The sequence below is a fragment of the Falco peregrinus genome, chromosome 3, assembly GCF_023634155.1.
Source record: "Falco peregrinus isolate bFalPer1 chromosome 3, bFalPer1.pri, whole genome shotgun sequence".
NCBI classification, from domain to species: Eukaryota; Metazoa; Chordata; class Aves; order Falconiformes; family Falconidae; genus Falco; species Falco peregrinus.
Genome location: NC_073723.1, coordinates 72,412,008 through 72,432,182, shown reverse-complemented (window position 1 = coordinate 72,432,182; position 20,175 = coordinate 72,412,008). Strand labels below are relative to the sequence as shown.

Genomic DNA, 20,175 nt, shown 5'->3' with positions numbered 1-20,175 from the left:
TTTCTCATTCATCCCTTCAGATGCTGGGCACACCCCATTTGTGCAGCATCAGACAGAGCTGCAGAGCAGATACTGTCCATGGAGAGAAAACTCCCTTTTTTTGTCATTCAAGCTATTATAAACTCCTCTTATTATGTCGCAGTTCTCTCTCTTCCCCGGCTGCTCCCTCTTCCTTGGCTGCCCAACCCCTTAACAGAACCAGCCACAGCTCCACCTTGTCTACATCGGCCAACCCACCGCCCCTGAAGCCAGCCCACAGCTGTATATTATCAATGTTAATTAACCAGCTTAAATCTTCTACATTATTATTATCTTATATTAAAGCATTTACCTTATTAAGCCATCTGTTGTCAGGCTTTTCTCACCGATAACCAGAAAGAGCCCTGCACCAGACCCCTCTCTCCTTCCTCACACCTCCCACCCCCTGCTTCCCCAATGCAGAGCATCTTCTTATCCTTAAATTCTGTGAGGGCTAAAAATGGGAGGAAAACAAAGTTATGACATATTGTTTCACCCCCCAGGTGACAAACAGTGAGGTTATATAGGGATCTTTCTTGATCTTGAGAAGGACAGCCTAGGCAGAACAGCTGCAACAACAGAGAACTCGCACCTGGCTGTGTGGATTCATTCATATTTCACCTTGACATTTATCACAGCGGAATGTAAAACTCAAAGGAAAAGGACAGCCACGTGAATTCCCAATACATATAAGCAATGATGCCTTATAAATATGAAAAAGACCTCCGTGCAGCAATAAACTACCCAGAAAGGTTCAAAAGACTGATAAACAGACTTCCCAGTTCTTAAAAGCCCTTAAAAGGCTACCAGCTTTGAAGATGTAGGGACAATGAAAAAATATTTCAGAGAAGTAAAAAGGAAAAGTATATTGTATTCTAACATGACAAAAAACCCTAAAATTATTTACACAAGACTTACAGGGTCTCTAGAAGATTACTTACAATAAGAAAATATTTTACAGACAATTTAAGCAAAGTTTTCAGCCAGTTTTAGGGTAATCATAACAAAGCAGTAATACATTCTGGTATTAGTTTGGTTTTGTAGGGTGCTTAATTATATGTGATGAGTAACGATTGGTTGCACAAGAATGACATACCAGGACGACCAACCTATGTGATTCCCAAAGGCAGAAAGACTACTTGTTTCAGATTACTGTATGGAATCATCGCTATTTCCTCTCTCCCTGTCTTTCTTTCTAACTCAATTTTTCAAAATTACGTGGGTACAAACATGGCTTTTGTCTTGACACCACTGTCAGGTTGGCTGGCAGCTTCCTGTGCAGAGCTTTGCCATGAGAGCAGGAGGCAAGTTCCATTGCCAAGGATGATCTTGTGCACAAGAAGAATATTAAAGTCGTAAGCAGCTTCATACAAAGATTTCCAGCCAATTAGTCGGGAAGGATGTGTCTCTCCCAAGCACAAAGAACCACTGTGGCCTTTCTAATTTTAATGGCATTGCGATGTGAACAAGCTTCACACCCTTAATTTCATCCCTCTGAGTCACGCAGCAAAGCAAGGATTCACAATTTGTTCCAGCTGGATGCAGTGTGAAAGCTCAAATAAATGTATTTTATGTGAATGAACAATAAGGATGCAAGATACAAGATCCACACTCTCATCTGCACTCCCGGAAATGGGGGCTATGCTAGAACAAGCCTAGGCTTGTGTGAGAGCACCAGCTTCGGCTTCTTTTTGCCATTGGCATTGTGGGGAACCACACAAACAACCCTTTCAACATCTGCTCCAGCCAGCGCCTCTACCTTCTCTCTGCATCTGTCTGCACAGGGCAAGTGTGGAGACAGTATCTGTGCCAACCAGGGCCTTAGACTAAATTGTTAAGCAGATATTTTGCCTTCTTCCAAGACGCCCTCAGAGAGGACTTCATAGCAGGTGGTGAGATGACCCTGCTCCTTTGAACCTTTTTGCATTCCACATAAAACCAAGACAAACGAACATGTAATTACTGTCCACAGCTATACTGTTAAATTAAACATGCTCAGGATCTTTCTCTGACGTTGAGGTTAACTAGTGTAAAAGAGCTCACATTAAGCTCTCCCAGCCTCTGAAACAGTATGGCTGCATGCAAACAGCCTCAGGGAAATGACCCTTGGACCAAGCTAGTTCCTGAAAGGTGCCCAGAGATTGCTGAGAAAATGCTGCTTAGCCAAGACCAAATTCAAACTAGGGATCATTCTAACAATTTAACAGCGCAGATGATCACTTTAATGTCTAGAAAAATTCCCTAGTACTGTTTAATTTATTAGTATTGACATAGCCATACGTTTCACGTTGATTCATTGCAAACTTAATTTTGCAAGGCACTGGGTATATCTGGCCCTGATTCAAGAAGGCATTTAAATAAAAATGCCTTCTCCAACACAAAGAAATCATACTATTTGATGTTATCCCTGCCCTTGAACAGAATGCGCAGGCCAACCCCAGATCACTCTGAAGTGCAGCTATTGCTCAGTAAATTCAGGAAATATTACTAGGAGAACCCATAATAAAAAAAGCAGCTGAAACGTTATAGTTCACCACAGGCAAGGAAGATCTGGGGCTTTCCTAGCATCTCTCTTGTTTCAAGAATTTTAGTTTTCCAAGGTCACTGTTCTCACAGTCCACTAAGCAGTCACTACTGCTGGACCAGGTCAGCAGGTTTCTTGCACTTAAGACACTGTCACTCTGCTCAGGAGCATCTGTGGATGTGCTGGGTGACCACTTTTGCCTTTTGCTTCAGTCTGGTCCTGGGCATGGCATCTGAATGACAACTCTTCATGAAAATGTAATCTCTAGCTGCTCCTGTCCCAGATCCCTGCAGGTTTTGCACAAAAACACTCTACTGGTTTTGTACCAATTCTCTCAGAGACTCCATATCATAATAAACTTGGACACATCGTTATTTAGGGAAACATTATGAGAGGCAAATACATACATAGGTTTTGCAGACATTCTAAAAATAATGTTTTCAATTCACCAATCTAAGTAAAATTATACACATATACATATGTGCATAATTATGTACATCTCTTGGCAAAGGCAGGGACTGGTAGAATAAGGAATCACCCACCATAGGAGAAGGTCAGGTTCAAGAACATCTAAGAAACTTGAAGGTGCACAAGTCCACAGGACCTGATGAGATGCATCCATGGGTCCTCAGAGAACTGGCAGATGAAGTGGCTAAGCCACTATCCATCATATTTGAGAAGTCACGGCAGTCCAAAGTACCCACTGACTGGAAAAGGGAAAATGTAACCTCCATTTTAAAAAAGGGAAATAAGGTAAACACAGGGAACTAGAGACCAATCAATCTCACCTCTGTGCACAGAGATCATGGAGCAGATCCTTCTGGAAACTATGCTAAGGCACATTGAAAATAAGGAGGTGATTGGTGACAGCCAACGTGGCTTCACTAAGGACAAAGGCCTGGAAAATGTGGTGGCCTTCTACAGTGGGGTTACAGCATTGGTGGATGAGGGAAGAGCAGCTGATGTCGTCTACCTGGACTTGTGCAAAACATTTGACACTCTCCCCCACAAAATCCTTTTCTCTAAACTGAAGAGACATGGATTTGACAGATGGACCACTCAGTGGATAAGGAACTGGCTGGATGACCACACTCAAAGACTTGTGGTCAAGGGCTCGATGTCCAGGTAGAGACCAGTGACTAGTGGCGTTTCTCAGGGGTCCATACTGGGACTTGTGCTGTTCAGCATCTTTGTCAGCAACATGGACACTGGGATTAAGGGCACCCTCACAAGTCTGCTGACAACACCAAGTTGAATGATGCAGTTGACACGCTGGAGGGAAGGGATGCTATCCAGAGAGACATTGGCAGGCTTGAGAGGTGGGCCTGTGCGAACCTCACAAAGTTCAACAAGGCATGCAGGTCCAGGCAATCCCAAGCACAAATACAGTTTGGGCAGAGAATGGATGGAGAGCAGTCCTGAAAAGAAAGACTTAGGGGTGTTGGCAGAAAAGAAGCTCAGCATGGCCTGGCAATGTGCACTTGCATCCCAGAAAGCCAACCAAATCCTGGGCTGCATCAAAAGAAGCATGGCCAGCAGGTTGAGGCAGGTGATTGATTCTCCCCCTCTACTGTGCTCTCATGAGACTCCACCTGGAACACTGCATTCAGCTCTGGGGGCCCCAGCATGAGGAGGACATCAGTCTGTTGGAGTGAGTCCAGAGGAGGCCACGAGGATGATCAGAGGGCTGGAGCACCTCTCTCATGTGAAAACAGGCTGAGAGAGTTGGGGTTGTTCAGCCTGGAGAAGAGGAGGCTCTGGGCAGACCTTATAGATCTTATAGCAGCCTACCAGTACCTACAGGAGGCCTGCAAGAAAGCTGGAGAGGGACTTTTTACAAGGACATGTAGTGATAAGACAAGGGGGAATGGCTTTAAGCTGAAAGAGGGTAGGTTTAGATTAGATACTAGGAAGAAATTCTTTACAGTGAGGGTGGTGAGACACTGGCGCAGGTTGCATGGAGAAGTTGCAGATGCCTTGTTCCTGGGAGTGTTCAAGGCCAGGTGGGACAGAGCTTTGAGCAGCCTGGTCTAGAGGAAGGTGTCCCTGCCCTTTGGAACTAGATGATCTTTTCAGTCCCTTCTAACCCAACCTATTCCATGATTCTATGATATGTACAGATATATATGTATGTATACATGCAAACATATCCATGCAGAATAACATATAATAAAATCTTTGCCTCAATTTCTTTGCTATCGCTAACCATTCTTTGGGACTAAAACAGCCTTTGAAAGGCACAGAGATCACACCTGTTACCTGGTTTTCACAGTGTCTACTAGCTACCGAAAGTTTCTCCATTTTTTCCATTCAGTTACATGTCCTGACCTCAATCTGTTTTGTTAAGTAATCTAATCCTCCCCTTCATGCCCAAGAGTATATGCTTTGCTTCCACAATCATTGTAGGCCTTGAATTCAGACTTGATTGTTCATTCTTCTGCCCAGTGGGCATCACCTTGACAAGAACACGCTTATTTAAATCGACAACCATCAAATTTTGACATTTCTTGACTGTTACCTCTTCCTGAGGTGCAAGATTTCCTCTTATTTCCTGCTGTGGGTTTTAGTTCAGCATGGAGACAAGTGAAAGCAGAAAAGGCAATAAAGTCTCAGATGTAAAACTGAGTTTGACAGGGAGAATCCCCAATATCAAATAGAATTTATAAACTGTAGACAAACTTCACTTGATCATCATAACAGCCTAAGAAGAACTTAATTAAAATCACTGGAGACATCTCTAAGGGAAACTATACCCCTATACACAGTATTTTAATCAGAGGCTAGCACAATCACAGCAAAAGCCAGGGCTTCTTCATTCTGCTGTTGAAGTTTTTTGAACTAATGGATAAAGAGCAGATGGTGTTTCAGAATTATCAGGTTAATCAAGCAGGCTCGTCTACTAGGTAGCAAGCTAGAGAGGAACAGCTCACAGTCATGCTGAAGGTTTGTAGGAAAGTAGCACACGTGGTGACCACTGTATGATAAGCAACCTCACAGCATTGTATTCAGAGGCAAGATTAAGTTACACTTTCTGTATTTGATTCTAACTAATGACCCTTAGGCTACAGGCCACACATCTAAAGAATTTAGGTATCCATTTCTAGGAATGAGTTAATATTTGCACACTATATTTACTAAAATATAAGTCACTTAATTAGTTTTCACAGGTTGTCACATTTAAGACAAATAAGGCACTGAGTCTCAGTTAAGATGCAATTTAAAAATACATTGGATGGATTTTGCAGGTGTTGAAGGGGATTTATCTCCTAGAACAGAAGTTGGGATAAAGCAGCTTGATTAATTCATTCAGTAAACCTGCTTTTAGCATTGGATGATTTAGCCTGTGCTAATACTTTATGCAGTTTAATTGTACATTTATTTTCAATTATTTTCTTAGCATCACTCCAGTGCTTCCTGCAATATCTCCTGCATACTTTAAACATTTCCTCCCTCTGACAACTTCAGTTTTAAAGTATTTGTGTCTGTTGCTATACCTGACAACAGGCACTACTTTGTCAAGAAATGCACATTGTGTTTTTTATCAGCTACAGTGTGACAATAATGTAAATATTTGAACACAACGTTAAATTTATACATAATCTTAAGTCATATATATTCAAATAAAAACTGCAAGAGCACTTTTGCAGTTTTCATTTGCCTCTGCATATAAAGCCACTATTTCCCCTAGGTCTTGCTCTCTTTTATAGCTCTCAATAGCCATGTTTCAAATTCTGTTTTCATTACTGAACATCCCATTATATGAAAAGGGAATTGCTACTTAAATATCACAGAAATATAGTCTTATCTATCAGTTACATGAATAAAAAAATCATGCTTTTAATGAATTCAATCAGACCTGTCTAGATATTCTAAAAGAATATACCAAGAGTTTTGAATGTACCATTCATACAGTGACTTATACAATAGGAGACTGAACATAAGTACAGTGGAAGCATAACCAATTGAAGGTATTTCTTCAGAAAAGAGCCATAAAATCCCCAGTAGAAGCAATGATTATAAATCACTATATAAATATTCTAAGACCTTTTTTTTTTTTAAATATGCTCATAAATGAAACATTTCCGAGACAATAAAGCTATCTGTAGGAATGCAGACAACAGTAGCTGATCTCCTTCTACTGTAGTTCAGTGTTACAACTCATATATATACTCACATGTAACAGATTGACACTCCAAAATTTTCTTAGAGAGCTGAATACCAGCTAAATTAATTAAAGAATACTTCTGTGCCGAGAACAGTCTCTCCTCTCCCAGATTCTACCAAGACCACAATGACTATGTTCCTTCCCAGGCCTGGCACCAAGTCCAAATCCAAGTCTCGGTATCTCCCACTTGCAGATAGCCAGGCTCTATAAAGACCCTGTGTACCAAGGCTTCCATTGAAAACTGACAACATTCACACAAGTAACAACTGTACCACAGGGCAGCTGTGCAAGGGGAAAAAAGTGCCAGGACATATTTAAACTCTGTGTTCTTGACTTCACAACTGAAGAAATAAGAATCTCTTGTAACTCATGATATTTTTAGCCAAAATAATGCAACATTTTTTCTACTCAATTATAGACATCCCTCAGAAAAATAAAATTAGTAATATGAAATACCTTAAGAGGAAGAACTTCTTTATTAATACCATAGAAGTAAGCCATTGCTTGTGTCCATGAGCAAAGACCTGCTACGTTTCCACATACTTTTTTAGCAGTCTCAAGATTATAATCCTCCATATCCAAATAAGGCTCTAAAAGCTCCACAGTTTCTCCTGTAATTGAGTCCTAGTCAATGGAAAGGAAAAAATATTTTTTAATGGATTTTAGAATAAAGCCTGCTTCATAGAAATATTCTTCATTTTAAAAACATGGGGTTTAACTTCTTGCAGAAGAAATGGACAACACTGTTGCCTTTCATTCTTATAAAGGACAGATTAGCCATTTTTTGTGAAAATAGCTTCTACTTCCATTGCAACAGATTGACCTGAGTTTACTTTTAATATCTCTATTTGACCCATAAGATTTACAGACAGTACTTGTACCTGTAGCTCCACAACAATTTAAGCTGATCTAAGTTATTGCTGCTATAGCACTGTACCTTCTTTCCTCTAACCCTCAACCAGATGTTCTTGCCCCATCTTTAATACCATCGCCAATGCTCAGTTTGGAAGCTAATATGTCAGAAATCTAAGTCAGCAAATTAATAATTCATTTTCTCCTAGATTAGTTCCCTGAACAACCTCACCATGGCATCAGACACCAGCGCCAACACAACTAAGGGAGTCAAACATGCTTTTTTAGGAAAGAAAAGGGTGAAACTGCAAGGCACTGACTTCACTTCACTGAAGCTAACCCTTTTCCTTAACCACAAAAGTGATCTTTTCCAGCTGTTCACTTCATTATTCTAATCTCAGATTTTTCCTCCCTTCACAATCTGTTGAGAACATGAAAAGCCATATCTTTGATGATGGTGGTTAATCCATTATTATGTAAGTGTCAGAAGAAAATTGAATTCATCTCCTTAAGCAATGTAGGAAATAGAAGAGCTTATAGAGAGTAACAATGGTTGCTTAACAATAGAGGCATTAAGAATCCCCTTTTTTTGGCAATGTATTCAGGCCTTTCTTTTAATGCACCTAAAAATCATCCTCCATTCATACTGTCAGGCAACATACCCTTTTCCTGGTTTTCTGCATAGCCTAAAGGACTGTCTTGTACTTGTCTGATCCCTAACTACTATAATAACAAAGACATTCATTATATTATTCCTAAGATCAGACATAGTGATGTTCTCACTATGAGCATTTGCTAAAATGTAAAATAGTGCTGGACAAACATTTTGACTTTTTCATTCTCCTACTCAAAATTATGAGCTAGCAAGCTGGCAAAGGTGAAGCAAGGAAGACCAATCAGCAGTGGCCTAAATCTCTGTTCAAAAGCTTGAAAAATGTCATCCTTTTCTTTTTGTAAGTAATGAATTTTAAATCCAAGGAACTATTTTATCCCCTAATCTTCCTTGCCTAAAAAAATCAGGAAAACCCAAAAATCTCCCAAACAAGTAAGCAGCGTAGTCCACTCAGAACTCCAGACATGAGGGCAAGGTAGGTGATTCACCCACTCTGCTCTTCTGAGACCCCATCTGGAGTATTGCATCCAGCTCTGGGGGCCCCACCACAGAGTGGGTCCAGAGGAGGGCCACAAAATTAGCAGGGGCTGGACAGCTCTGTTGTGAAGAAAGGCTGAGAGAGTTGGCGTTGCTTAGCCTAGAGAAGAGAAGGTTCAGGGAGACTTCATTCTGGCCTTTCAACATCTAAAGAGGGCTTGAAAGAAAGACACAGAGACTTTTCATCAAGGCCTGTAGAGAAGGACAAGGGGCAACAGTTTTAAACTGAAAAAGGGTGTCTTTAGATTAGATATAAGGAAGAAATTTTTTACAGTGAGGGTGGTGACACCCTGCAACAGGTTGTCCAGAGCAGCTGTGGATGTTCCATCCCTGGAAGTGCTTGGGGTCAGGTTAGACAGAACTGTGAGCAAGCTGGTCTAGTGGAAGGTGCCCCTGCCCACGGCAGGAGGGTTAACCAGATGATCTTGAAAGGTCCCTTCCAGCCCAAACCATTCTGTAGTTCTGTAGTTGATATACACTCAACCTTAGAAACAAGAAATGAGGCAGGAGGACAGCATGTGAAAGTACCTCATGAGGGGTGGAAGTAGTCTAGTGTTCTTCACCACATTCATCATTATCACTTCCTGCAAGAACTCAGTCTTACAGAGGTTGTTTTGACTCTTCTGAATAAAGTTAAATGTGTTGCAAACTACCAGCAGGAACACTGAAACAGAGCAAGGTCTTAAAAAAAAAGATTAGTCAGGATGAGTTTGGTACAATGCTCTGAGTGATGCTCTGTTTGTGTTGAGAAAGGAACGCACTCTGAAAAATTAGAAAAGGTTCCACTGAATGTACTCTGAATAATTAGAAAAGATAAGGTGGGCACCTGAAGGAGATAAGGAGACCATCAAGTCAGGAAATCATTGAACAAAGAAAACTGAAAGGTCTACTCCACCTAGATCCCACTTATTGTGAATGGAATGATTAGGTGTCAAAATCAAATGAGTATGTATGTAAAAGATGTTGTGTAACCTCTCTCAAAAACTGTATAAAATACCTGACTTTTCACTGAAAACTCTGGAGCTAGTTTGTCTGGTGTTAATCAGCTAGCTCCCCAACACTGCACTAAATAAATACCTTTGTTGCTTAAAGACAAAATTTGTCTCTGAGCAGTTACTCTGTGCTGTTTTGGCATCAATTTGGCAAGGCAGGCAGGAGAACTCTCCGCTGGTGCTGGACTCCAGGGGCCTGGGGACCCTCAGGGACCCCAAATGCATCTTCTGTCGGCGAGGCTCCCCTACCCCTCGGCTTCTCACACAGGTGGACAAGGACTTCTGCACAACATAAAAGGTATTTATATTTATTCTTTGTTTTGAATATTTGATTGTCTTAAGATTTGGGAAGCTGAAAACTTCCTTTAGGTTGTCTTAAAATTTGGGGAATTCCTAGAATGTAACAACTGAAATAGTGTTTTGTGTCTTGTTTGTTTTATGTGTTGTCTTCTACATGTCCAAAATTGGAGTTATGAAATGTATGTTTAAAAAAAAAAAAAAAAAAAAAAGTAATTCTGGTAATTTGGTAATTCTAGGTGAATAGCTAAAAACTTAACATGCTGCTTAGGACCAAAAACCAAATAATTTGGGTTTTGGCAATTGTTCATTGAAATGCGTACTTTTGTGTGATAATGCGAACTGTCAGTGTTACTGGAGCTGTACGTAAGCGCACAGTACCGTGTAACACACTGTCTGTGTGACCAAGGGCTGCCCGCAGTGCGGTGTGTGTGAGAGACGCAGTGTCACTGTGAAGCGAGTGGGGAGCCTCGATCTGATCTGCGTGTCATGTTCCGCACGAGAGGCCGGCCAGAGATAGACGAAGCGATTGAAAAATCAATTTATGAAGTGCTGGAATGCATAATTAGAAATTAGAGCGGGAGACTGTGGACAAAACATTAAAACTAACATCATTTGGGAAAAGCACAAACTAGCCTCTGCACTTAGTGTCATAGGTGCTGTCTGTATACTCGAGCAAAGGGTGGCAAGTGGCTAAGATATATTATCTCCTCACAAAAAAAAAAAATAAGATCAAGAAATAAGGCTAAATAGAGGTCTTGAACTGTGGTGCGTGTTCTGAGATTAAGTATGGTGCCTCCAGTAATAACTAACACATTGTAGACAAATACCAGACTTATTAGGAAGATGGGGGGCGGACCGAGCTAAGAAATAAGTACCAAAACACCCCTGGGATGTATTTTGAAGCATTGGAAAGAATTTGGTGGAATTCCCAGTGGAAATTTGAACAAAAAGACATTTTAAAAATATTGTAAGAATTGGTGGCCTCTGTATACATTAGGTGATGGTGAAAGATGGCCACCCGAAGGAAGTCTTAATTACAACACAATTTTACAGCTTATGCTGTTTCTTCGTAGAGAACAAAAGTGGGATGAAGTAATGTGTGCAGATATGTTTGTGTGGCAGAAGGAGTGCAGGATTAACACCATCCGATCCTTTGATTATGGCTCTGGAAAAGGATGGGGAAAAACTGAGACCTAAACTACAGAGATGCTCTTGTTGAAATTTTTGTGTAAAAAAAAAAAAAAAAGCTCAGGTTGTGGTTCCTTCTGTAGAGCAACCAGAATGAAGCACGTTATAAGATAAAAACTTGCACTAATGTAAGACCTGAAGTGGGGTTGGAGAGTCAAAGACCCTGTGAAAGTGTTAGAGTATTGGGGTGAGTTTGTACAACCCCCTGTACCCGCCCGAAGGTGCGGCTGAGTCCTGCTGGACGCATGGCAGGGTGTTTGCTGTTTGCCTGCAAAGGCGTGATATGTAAGAACACAGACTTAAAGCAGCAAGGAGCAGATCTGCATTCAGGGTAAGAGATAAAGCAGAAGTGCTGTTGCAGAGGCAGGCTTGTGTAACCTGCAGAGCAGGAAGAGCATCTCCTGCCCTGAATCCTTCTGATGGTGAGGAGGAGGGGGTTGCTGTTGCTGACAAATGGAGCAGAAGGCAACACCTCACCTGAGCTCTTGAACTGGCAAAGGGAAGATGAATAAATATATGGACGGATTCCAAGTATGCCTTTGCTATTGTCTATGCCCATGGAGCAATCTGGAAAGAACGAGGACTACTGACTGCCCAAGGAAAAGCTATAAAACATGCAAAGGAAAACCTACAATTGTTAGAAGCCATCCAACTCCCGACACAAGTGGCTATAATGCATTGTAAAGGGACACCTGAAAGGTAACACCCTTCCAGAAATAGGTAACAGGAAAGCTGATGCAGAAGCTAAATTAGCTGCTGCAAGAAGCAGAGAATTATCAACAGCAGCTCTAGTACAAGAAAAACTAGACACAAATTTCCAGCCAGAATATCAAGAAACAGTCTATAAGTGGATAGATGAAAATGAAGGTAAGCTATTGGACGCTGGTTGGGGTCAACTGAAAATGGGACAATTAGTATTGCCAAAAAAACTAGTAAGGCAATTTGTAAAAGCAGAACACGATAAGACTCACTGGGGCTTAGACCCACTTTATCAGCATTTAAGAGTCAGAGTGGCAGGACCAAACCTATTTACCACAATTAAACAGGTCACATCTCGATGAGAACTCTGTCTAAAAAATAACCCAAATACTGGAACCAAAATACATCAAGGGTCAATAAACAAGGGACAATTCCCAGGTGAAACTGGCAAATTGATTTCTCTGAACTCCGAAGAAAAGGGGGCTACTGTTATCTCTTGGTTATAACTGATACATTTTCTGGATGGCCTGAAGCACTCCCTTGCCGAACCAATAAAGCTAATGAAGTAATCTAAATACTATTATAAGAAATAGTACCAAGATTTGGGGTTCCAGCAGTAATCTCTTCAGACAGGGGCTCACACTTTTGTGTACAAGTCGTACAAGCAATAAGTAAAACATTAAAAATCAATTGGCAACAGCATACACCCTACAGACCCCAAGCAAGTGGGCAAGTAGGGAAAAATGAACCATCTTATTAAACAACAAATTGCCAAAATATGCCAAGAAATAAATCTATATTGGTATCAAGTTTTACCTATTGCTCTAATCAGACTGAGGGTCAAACCATGATCAAAAGAGAAGCTGAGACCATTTGAAATCTTGTATAGACGACCCTATGTGATAGAAATTATAAATAGCAAAGCTCTAGATTAAATAGGTAACCAGTATGTGTGTAATTATGTTGTAACTGTAGGGAAACAATTAAATAAAAAAGCTACAGTAGTATTAGAACACCAGCCTAAGCAACCTGACTAAAAACTACATCTGTTTAGTCCTGGTGATTTGGGTACGTGTTAAGAATTTTTCAGGAAACCCTCTGCAAGAAAAAGTGAGATGGACCCTTCCAGGTGTTACTGACTAGTTCACAGCAGTACGGATAAAGGAGCAACCCACTTGGATTCACTACTCCCAAGTCAAGAAAACTCCTGAGAAAACTCTGAGAAACCATGGACTTCCAAATGAGGAGGAGCACCTGCTCTCAAGCCTTCTCAATGCTGACTCTTGGACTTTTGATCAGTGTAACTTCATCTCAAGCTCCCATTTTACAATGGCCATGGTCTGATGCGCAATTTATGGAATCACTTCCATGGGTTGGCACACCGCTCTCGATGAACCTAGAGTCTAACCCAGGTCTAGCCATTTAAGATTTATCTAACAACAAATCATATACACAACAAGACTGGAATAAGACTTAGAATCTCAGAATTCATTAAAGGTGTTAATATAATAGGACAAGAGACAAAACAAGTCAAGCTAATAGCACCTATGAAAAACCAGTCACATTTAGTCATATGGAAGATATAGACAATAATGTTTGGGAAAAAAAAAAAAAAAGAAAAAAAAAAAAGGAAGGACCAGTTTCTTGCCTGTGGGGTAGTGTTAAAAAGGATAAAAGAAACAAAGCCCAATGGGAGCTTAAACTGTTGTTTGATCAGCCAGTTTCAATTATGTACTTATGGGCTAGCAAAGACAGAGGTGCTTCTGAAATGTTTATCATTAAGCCTGAAGAAAGTCCTACTACTAAGCCACCTATTAAAGATCACCAGGCTTGGTGGCAACTAGTAAACTTCACCTAAAACCCACAACATGAACAAATTGAAGCATAAGCGCTCACAATTAGTGCAGCAAAAGAACAAGACACCAAAAAGTCATTGTCAGACCCATGGACCATAATGTCTGGGCAAGTTATGATCAGATCAAAGGCAAATGTCAGTGTATTAGCATTGAGGCATGTATCCCCAGAGAACAACTGGGATACATCTGTGAAAACGCAGCAATAGAGAATGAAGATCTATGTCTAGATATTAAAAAGGGTATGTGTACTTCTGAAATGTTTCCACATATTGAAGCCCAATCACAAGTGTTTTACGTAGGAAATGGATGTGCATGTGTTAGAACTTCTTGTGTTAACATTACTATTGATAATTGTCTTGAAAAAGCGAATTGTACCAATTTGTGTGTATGTAATTTTACTAGAATTGTTGGCTGTGACTTTGATTATGTTGTTCCTGTAACTACTAGACAGTTAATTGAAGCTGATTATACCCTGTATCATGACGTACCTGAATTACAGATAGGCATGAACATTAGTCTCTTTAAAGCAACGCTCAGGCACCCCGACATAGAAAAACTGGTCCAAGAAGTAACCAGAATGGCCCAACGCATGCTTTGGCAGGTAAAACATGACTCTGAAAATACAAAATCTATCTTATCCAATGCAGAACAAGTAGGAGAACATTATTGGTGGGACATCTTCGCAGGACATTCCCCTAAAGCAACACAAGTATTCCACTATTTAATACATCCCATACTAACCATGTTGGGAGGAATGATCCTATTATCGCTCTTGAACGTCTGTCTGTGGTATAAACTAAATGCCATAGTTAAAAGAACGCAAATAATATGGACAATGATACATGTCTACCAAAGCCTTTTGTCTTTGAAACTTGAGGACAAAAGAATTCATAAGTCTTAAGAAAAGGGGGGAATGAAACAGAACAGGGTCTTAAAAAAAAAAAAAAAAAAGATTAGTCACGATGAGTTTGGTACAATGCTCTGGGTGATGCTCTATTTGTGTTGAGAAAGGAACGCACTCTGAAAAATTAGAAAAGGTTCCACTGAATGTACTCTGAATAATTAGAAAAGATAAGGTGGGCACCTGAAGGAGATAAGGAGACCATCAAGTCAGGAAATCATTGAACAAAGAAAACTGAAAGGTCTACTCCACCTAGATCCCACTTATTGTGAATGGAATGATTAGGTGTCAAAATCAAATGAGTATGTATGTAAAAATGTTGTGTGACCTCTCTCAAAAACTGTATAAAATACCTGACTTTTCACTGAAAACTTTGGAGCTAGTTTGTCTGGTGCGAATCAGCTAGGTCCCCAACACTGCACGAAATAAATGCTTAACTCTCTCTGAACAGTTACTCTGTGCCGTTTTGGCATCAACACATGCACTATTAATGAAGTGCCAAAACTGGAAGCCTCGTTAGAGAGAAGCTTGAGTAAGGAGTCCATAATTAGTCCGCATTATCTTTAAACTCATTTCCTCTGTCTGCATAGTGAAGACAGCACTTGGAAAAGTGACCAGATTGACAGCCCCAGGAAGAGACTGTCAACAGAGGCAGTGGAAGTTTCCACATGGTGCCTTGTCAATGTGGCTCACTGGGAGAAATGGCTCCCAGGGATAGTGAGAGTCATGGTTTCAAGCCTCATCTGCACAACAGAAAAATTCCAGTACCTTAGAAAAGGCATCAGCAAAATGCACAGCTGAAGCAGATTGAAAAAAACAGTGTACAAATGAAAGAGTATGTTCTGCAACGTTGCAGAAAACCCAGGTTTTGGCAAAACCTGCTTGGTTTCCTGGATTTTAAAGGTGGGCTGTGATTCTGCTATTCCATATTCCAGCTTAGGTCTTTTTCTGGTCCAGCTACCTGTGACATCTTCTCTTCCCTGCAGAGAAATTTCCCTTGTCTCACAGTTCAGTGAATCCAACAGGAGAAATTTCTGACCTGACAAAAATTGTTGCAACAATTGCTATATATTGAATATTTATTGTTACAATAAAAACAATAAATTGCTTTTATTTTTCTTACAGTTGATACTAAGGTTCTCAGTTCATTCTGCATTTCACTACTTTTCTAGTGAAAAAACACTGAAAGTTCCCAAATATCTCCTTATTTTTCATGTCAGGATGTTAATTTTCTTCTGTATTTCCACCTAGCTCCCCACTGAACAATTCTGGAGATGGAGTTCTAGAGCACTTCATATGCAAACAGGCCTAGTAGCACTAGAGAAAGTGAGCTATTTGCATAATCAACAGTGAGCCCTTTCAAGGCAAATTCCTACTGAGAAGCAGGAACTGCCTGAATAAGGACAACACCATGCTTCTCAAGATTTTTACCTAGCGCTTAGGATACTTGTGTCTGCCATCAAAACTGTGTGGCTCAGGAGATAGATTACCGAAATAATTAACCATGAAAATGGAGAGGACTACAGTCAAAAGTAGCTACAACTATAGGTACATAAAAGCCTCATCTGTTTCAAACTACCTTTGAAAGTAGAGTACACTTTCATGTGATCTCTAAGGACAGTCATAAGAGCTTATGCACCACCATTAACTTTTTACCTTCTGGAAAGTAAGCAACATGCTAAGAAATCCTGAATTATTCATTAGCTTCAGAGCCTCTGTCCATGATGGTTTCACACATGGGCGTTCTTGATCAGGTGTTACTGAGTCTATTTTCCTTTGGAATAAAAGTAGCACACAATCCATAATTCGCATTATCAAGTGAGGAGGTTTACCCAGTTTGCGAACAGTTGCAATGTCAGAAGGTTTTATTGTCTGAAAAATTAAAAAAGAAAAGAATCCATCTATTTAAGCAATCACCTGATGGTAGCGAAAGATGTTTTTTGGGAGGACTGTATGCAATTGCAGTTTTGCAGGTCGTTCAGAAGCAGTACTGCAGAAAGTCTTAAAGAGTACCACTCAGTGATTGCTTTACTACCTGACAGTAGAGGAGGTACTGCCCATCTTACATCTCCACTGCCTCAGTTTTCAGGACTTTTTCTACAAGGATTAACAGGTCAGTGGTAGTCCTTTTATATATTTTTTTTCCAAGTCAGAAGCATAAGCCATATTAATACAAATAACAATCGTTAACTACATGCTGATTCTGACCTGCAAAGCTGCCTCAGCTTCTTCCAATGCAGGTCTCGCAGCTTCAAGCTTCTCTTCTGCAGCTGCTTTATCAATGGCAATGTCATCCACAATAGCCTGAGCCTTGTCTTTTACCTTCTGCACCTGCATTTTCACCTTTTCGGCAGCCTGGGCTTTCATAGTTACTTCCAATAAAACTTCATCAGCTTTTTTTGAAGCTACAGCCAAATCTTTCTCCTTTGTCACCAACTCTTTGGAGAGCTGATTTACTGAAACCTCAGCTTCCATCAGTTTTGCAAGACCTGTGTTGAATAAATTCCATTTTAGCAACAGGAAGATTATTAAGAGAGAAACCTCAGTGGAGCAATCTGGAAACTTAAAATAAGTGAACCCATTGGTTGAACACCAAAAGTAAGCAGGGGTAATATTAGTTTGCTATTTCATTTTTCTTTTCTTTTTTTTTAAATGAGTAAAAGTCTTCAGAATCTGTCACTTGATCACTTGCTTATATTCTATATATGAGAGGGCCACTAAACATTAAATGCATATATTGAAAAGCATTAAGCATTAGTATTGTGAATGGCAGTGCTAAGAATTATGTGTGAAATTTCAGAAATCCATAAGACCATAAGAAGTACTAGACTGTACTCACCGTACAAAACAAAAAGGAGAAACCTGGCCTCCTGAGCAATACAAGTGAAGGCACAAGGAGACTAGGCTGACCTTCTAAATTCAACATTATGTGAAGATCCAGATCAGAAGGGGGTAAAAGAAACTAAAGATTCTTGAGCAATGCAATGCTCCAACATTTTTATCAAACAGTGAGAAAATCACCTAGAAAAGCTCTAAGTATAAAAACTTTGATATATAAATACATACATCTAAATGTAAATGCATCACGGAAATCTTTTTAACCCTCAAAATAAAGCACATATGTTCCTTCCAGGCACCCAGCCACCTTCTACCTATGGACATACATGTACATAGATCAGTTCTACAATTGGTAACAGTGGAAGAAGAAACATTGTCAAGTTTGCATTTACTTCCAGACATCATTCAGTTTCAGAAACTGTTTAAATGTTTAGTGTGTATGACCTTGTGCAGTGCAATATTTCGGAAATTTTACATTTGGCATATAACTGTTTCTTTAAAAGATTCTTCAGAGGGACTGAATCTGAACATTTACTTACCTTCCCTCAGAATTTCTTCTAGCATGTTTAAATATGAAAACTAGGATCTCAGTTGTTCCTTGGCATGCATATATGTCAAAGCAGTAGTTTCAGGTATTTTAACTGCTAACTCATACTACTTTCAAAACTCATCTGCAATCTGCAACATTCATAAAGTTAATTAAATAAAACCTCTGCATATTTTGTGATCATACACAACACAGCTGAAAACATGAGTCTGCTTCCAGTGACTCACAATTTAAATCCATACTTTTGCCTTCTTTTGCTCAGATTCTTCTCACCTTTTTAAAAACAAATAAACAAACAAAAATCAAACAGATTTTACAGTACCTGTTCTCATGCGTTCAGACAAACTTCCAAGATTGGTAAACTTCTCTTTGTAAATAGTTTTGTAGCCTCCAATGAAAGACAGGTAAGATTTTGGAGTCACAAATGTTCGTCGCCTATATCGTTCGAAGTATTCAACACATTTTTCAGCTACAATATCTTGAAATGTTCCCATGGTGTTAACAACACTCTGTTTCACTTCATCTGTGCACTCAATATGGTAGGAAACTAAAAAATGCTGTGCAACTGCTACAAGAGCATCTTTAGGCCAGCACTGGAACCAGTCCATGGTACAGCCTGAAATCAGACCTGGAAATTTGAGCGCACGAGTTCTGAATTTTTCCCCAACAGGAGAAAAACAAAGAACCACATGAAGGTTGTTACGAACTCGAGCAAGAAAGTAATTATAAAGATTTTCAGCAGTGGGAGTACGTCTTGGGTACTCCTTCTTCATTGCCAGTATCAGGTCTTGTGTGATTTCACCTATTTCATCTCGTGCAAAAAGATTTGAGACTTCACCTGAAGCCAAGACATTGTTCATGTACTCAAGAAAAGATTCATCTCTGATTTCATTGTCTGTGAATATAAAGACAATGCTCTTTCCTTTTTGCCCAGCAGTGCGGTACAAGATTTTCAGATCATCCAAAAGGTTGTTGGTGGCATATGTTCTGAGATAGAAAAGGATTAGAGAGGGAACAAAAATTACAGACCATTTTAAGAGATATCTATCATCTGGCTCAGTTTCCTTAAGGCAAGAAAAAATCTACACAAGAAATTAATTCCATATCTCCTGGTTTCAATTTTTAGGGTTTTTTTCTTAAACATTTTCCTAAATAGAATGATCAGTAGCATAAATAATGGGAAAGGGAGTGAAATCACAGAATAATGTACTGAAAAAAAAGATGGTAAAAGCAATACTATGTCTAATGTAATTATCATGCGCTGCTTTGCATCCCTACAGTTTGCAAATGCAAATTCTCTATTAGAACTGCAGGTTAATACAGCTGGATTAAGTGGTCAAGTAGGTTCTGATACTTGTAACCATTATGTAAATACAGCCGGATCATCTTCTGAAAATATTGAAAACAGGTTAAAGGAAAACATTAAGAGACAAGAAAAAGCAAAATTAAGGTTTGTATTGTGTTATTTGGTTTAACTGAAATTAAGCCCCAGAAATTATGCTTGAGCATTATCACTTGGGCTGATAACTCTGCTGCAAATTGGAGACCCTGACTGGTTCTTTCTATACACCTCTTACAGCTGATGCACACAAGCAAGATTCAGATGAAGTCCATGCAAATTCAACTACAGGTTTCAGATTATGGAATATAAAATCAAGTAAAGTAAGGTTAATAAAATGGCAGATTTTGTCCGTTATGTGCTTAGTCAATTAAAGCTGCAATTAGGAACCTCTTTTCTTGGAAACTAGTTTCTTATTTCCAAAAGTCTCTTCAAAGTCCTTGCAATACACAATGACCATTTTCCAGTGTTTGAATACTCTATTTTTATATTAAGTATGCAATATAGAAAGTCTCCCAGTCCTCTTCCAGCTCCATCTTACCACTGCTCTATAAGTACCCCTAATGCAAGCATCGCAGAACTTGTAAAACAATCTATCTCTGCAGTTTGCATGTGTCAGCTACAGCTATATAGTGATTTGTGGTATTCCAATAAGAATACAAGATTTTCTCTAAGTCAGAATAGCAGTCCATCTAGCTCAATACTCTTAATACCAGCAATGGAAACTCTTACTTAGAAAACATGAGCCAGCATCCACTCTTCACCACTCATTTCTTTCTTCCCCCCTCCCTATTCGTAGCCAATAT

At 39.7% G+C, this 20,175-nt stretch overlaps 1 protein-coding gene across 1 annotated transcript in view; it reads right to left on the bottom strand.

Annotated features, from left to right (window-relative positions):
• The window catches only part of LOC101923785 (dynein axonemal heavy chain 5-like), a 176,294-nt gene that overhangs the window by 59,564 nt on the left and 96,555 nt on the right, over positions 1-20,175 (bottom strand). Inside the window, exons 53-56 of the mRNA XM_055800529.1 lie at positions 18,353-19,017; positions 16,854-17,134; positions 16,302-16,517; positions 7,164-7,331 (exon numbers count right to left, since the gene is read on the bottom strand). Of these exons, the coding sequence (XP_055656504.1) occupies positions 7,164-7,331; positions 16,302-16,517; positions 16,854-17,134; positions 18,353-19,017 (1,330 nt within the window). The remainder of the gene's footprint in view (positions 1-7,163; positions 7,332-16,301; positions 16,518-16,853; positions 17,135-18,352; positions 19,018-20,175) is intronic.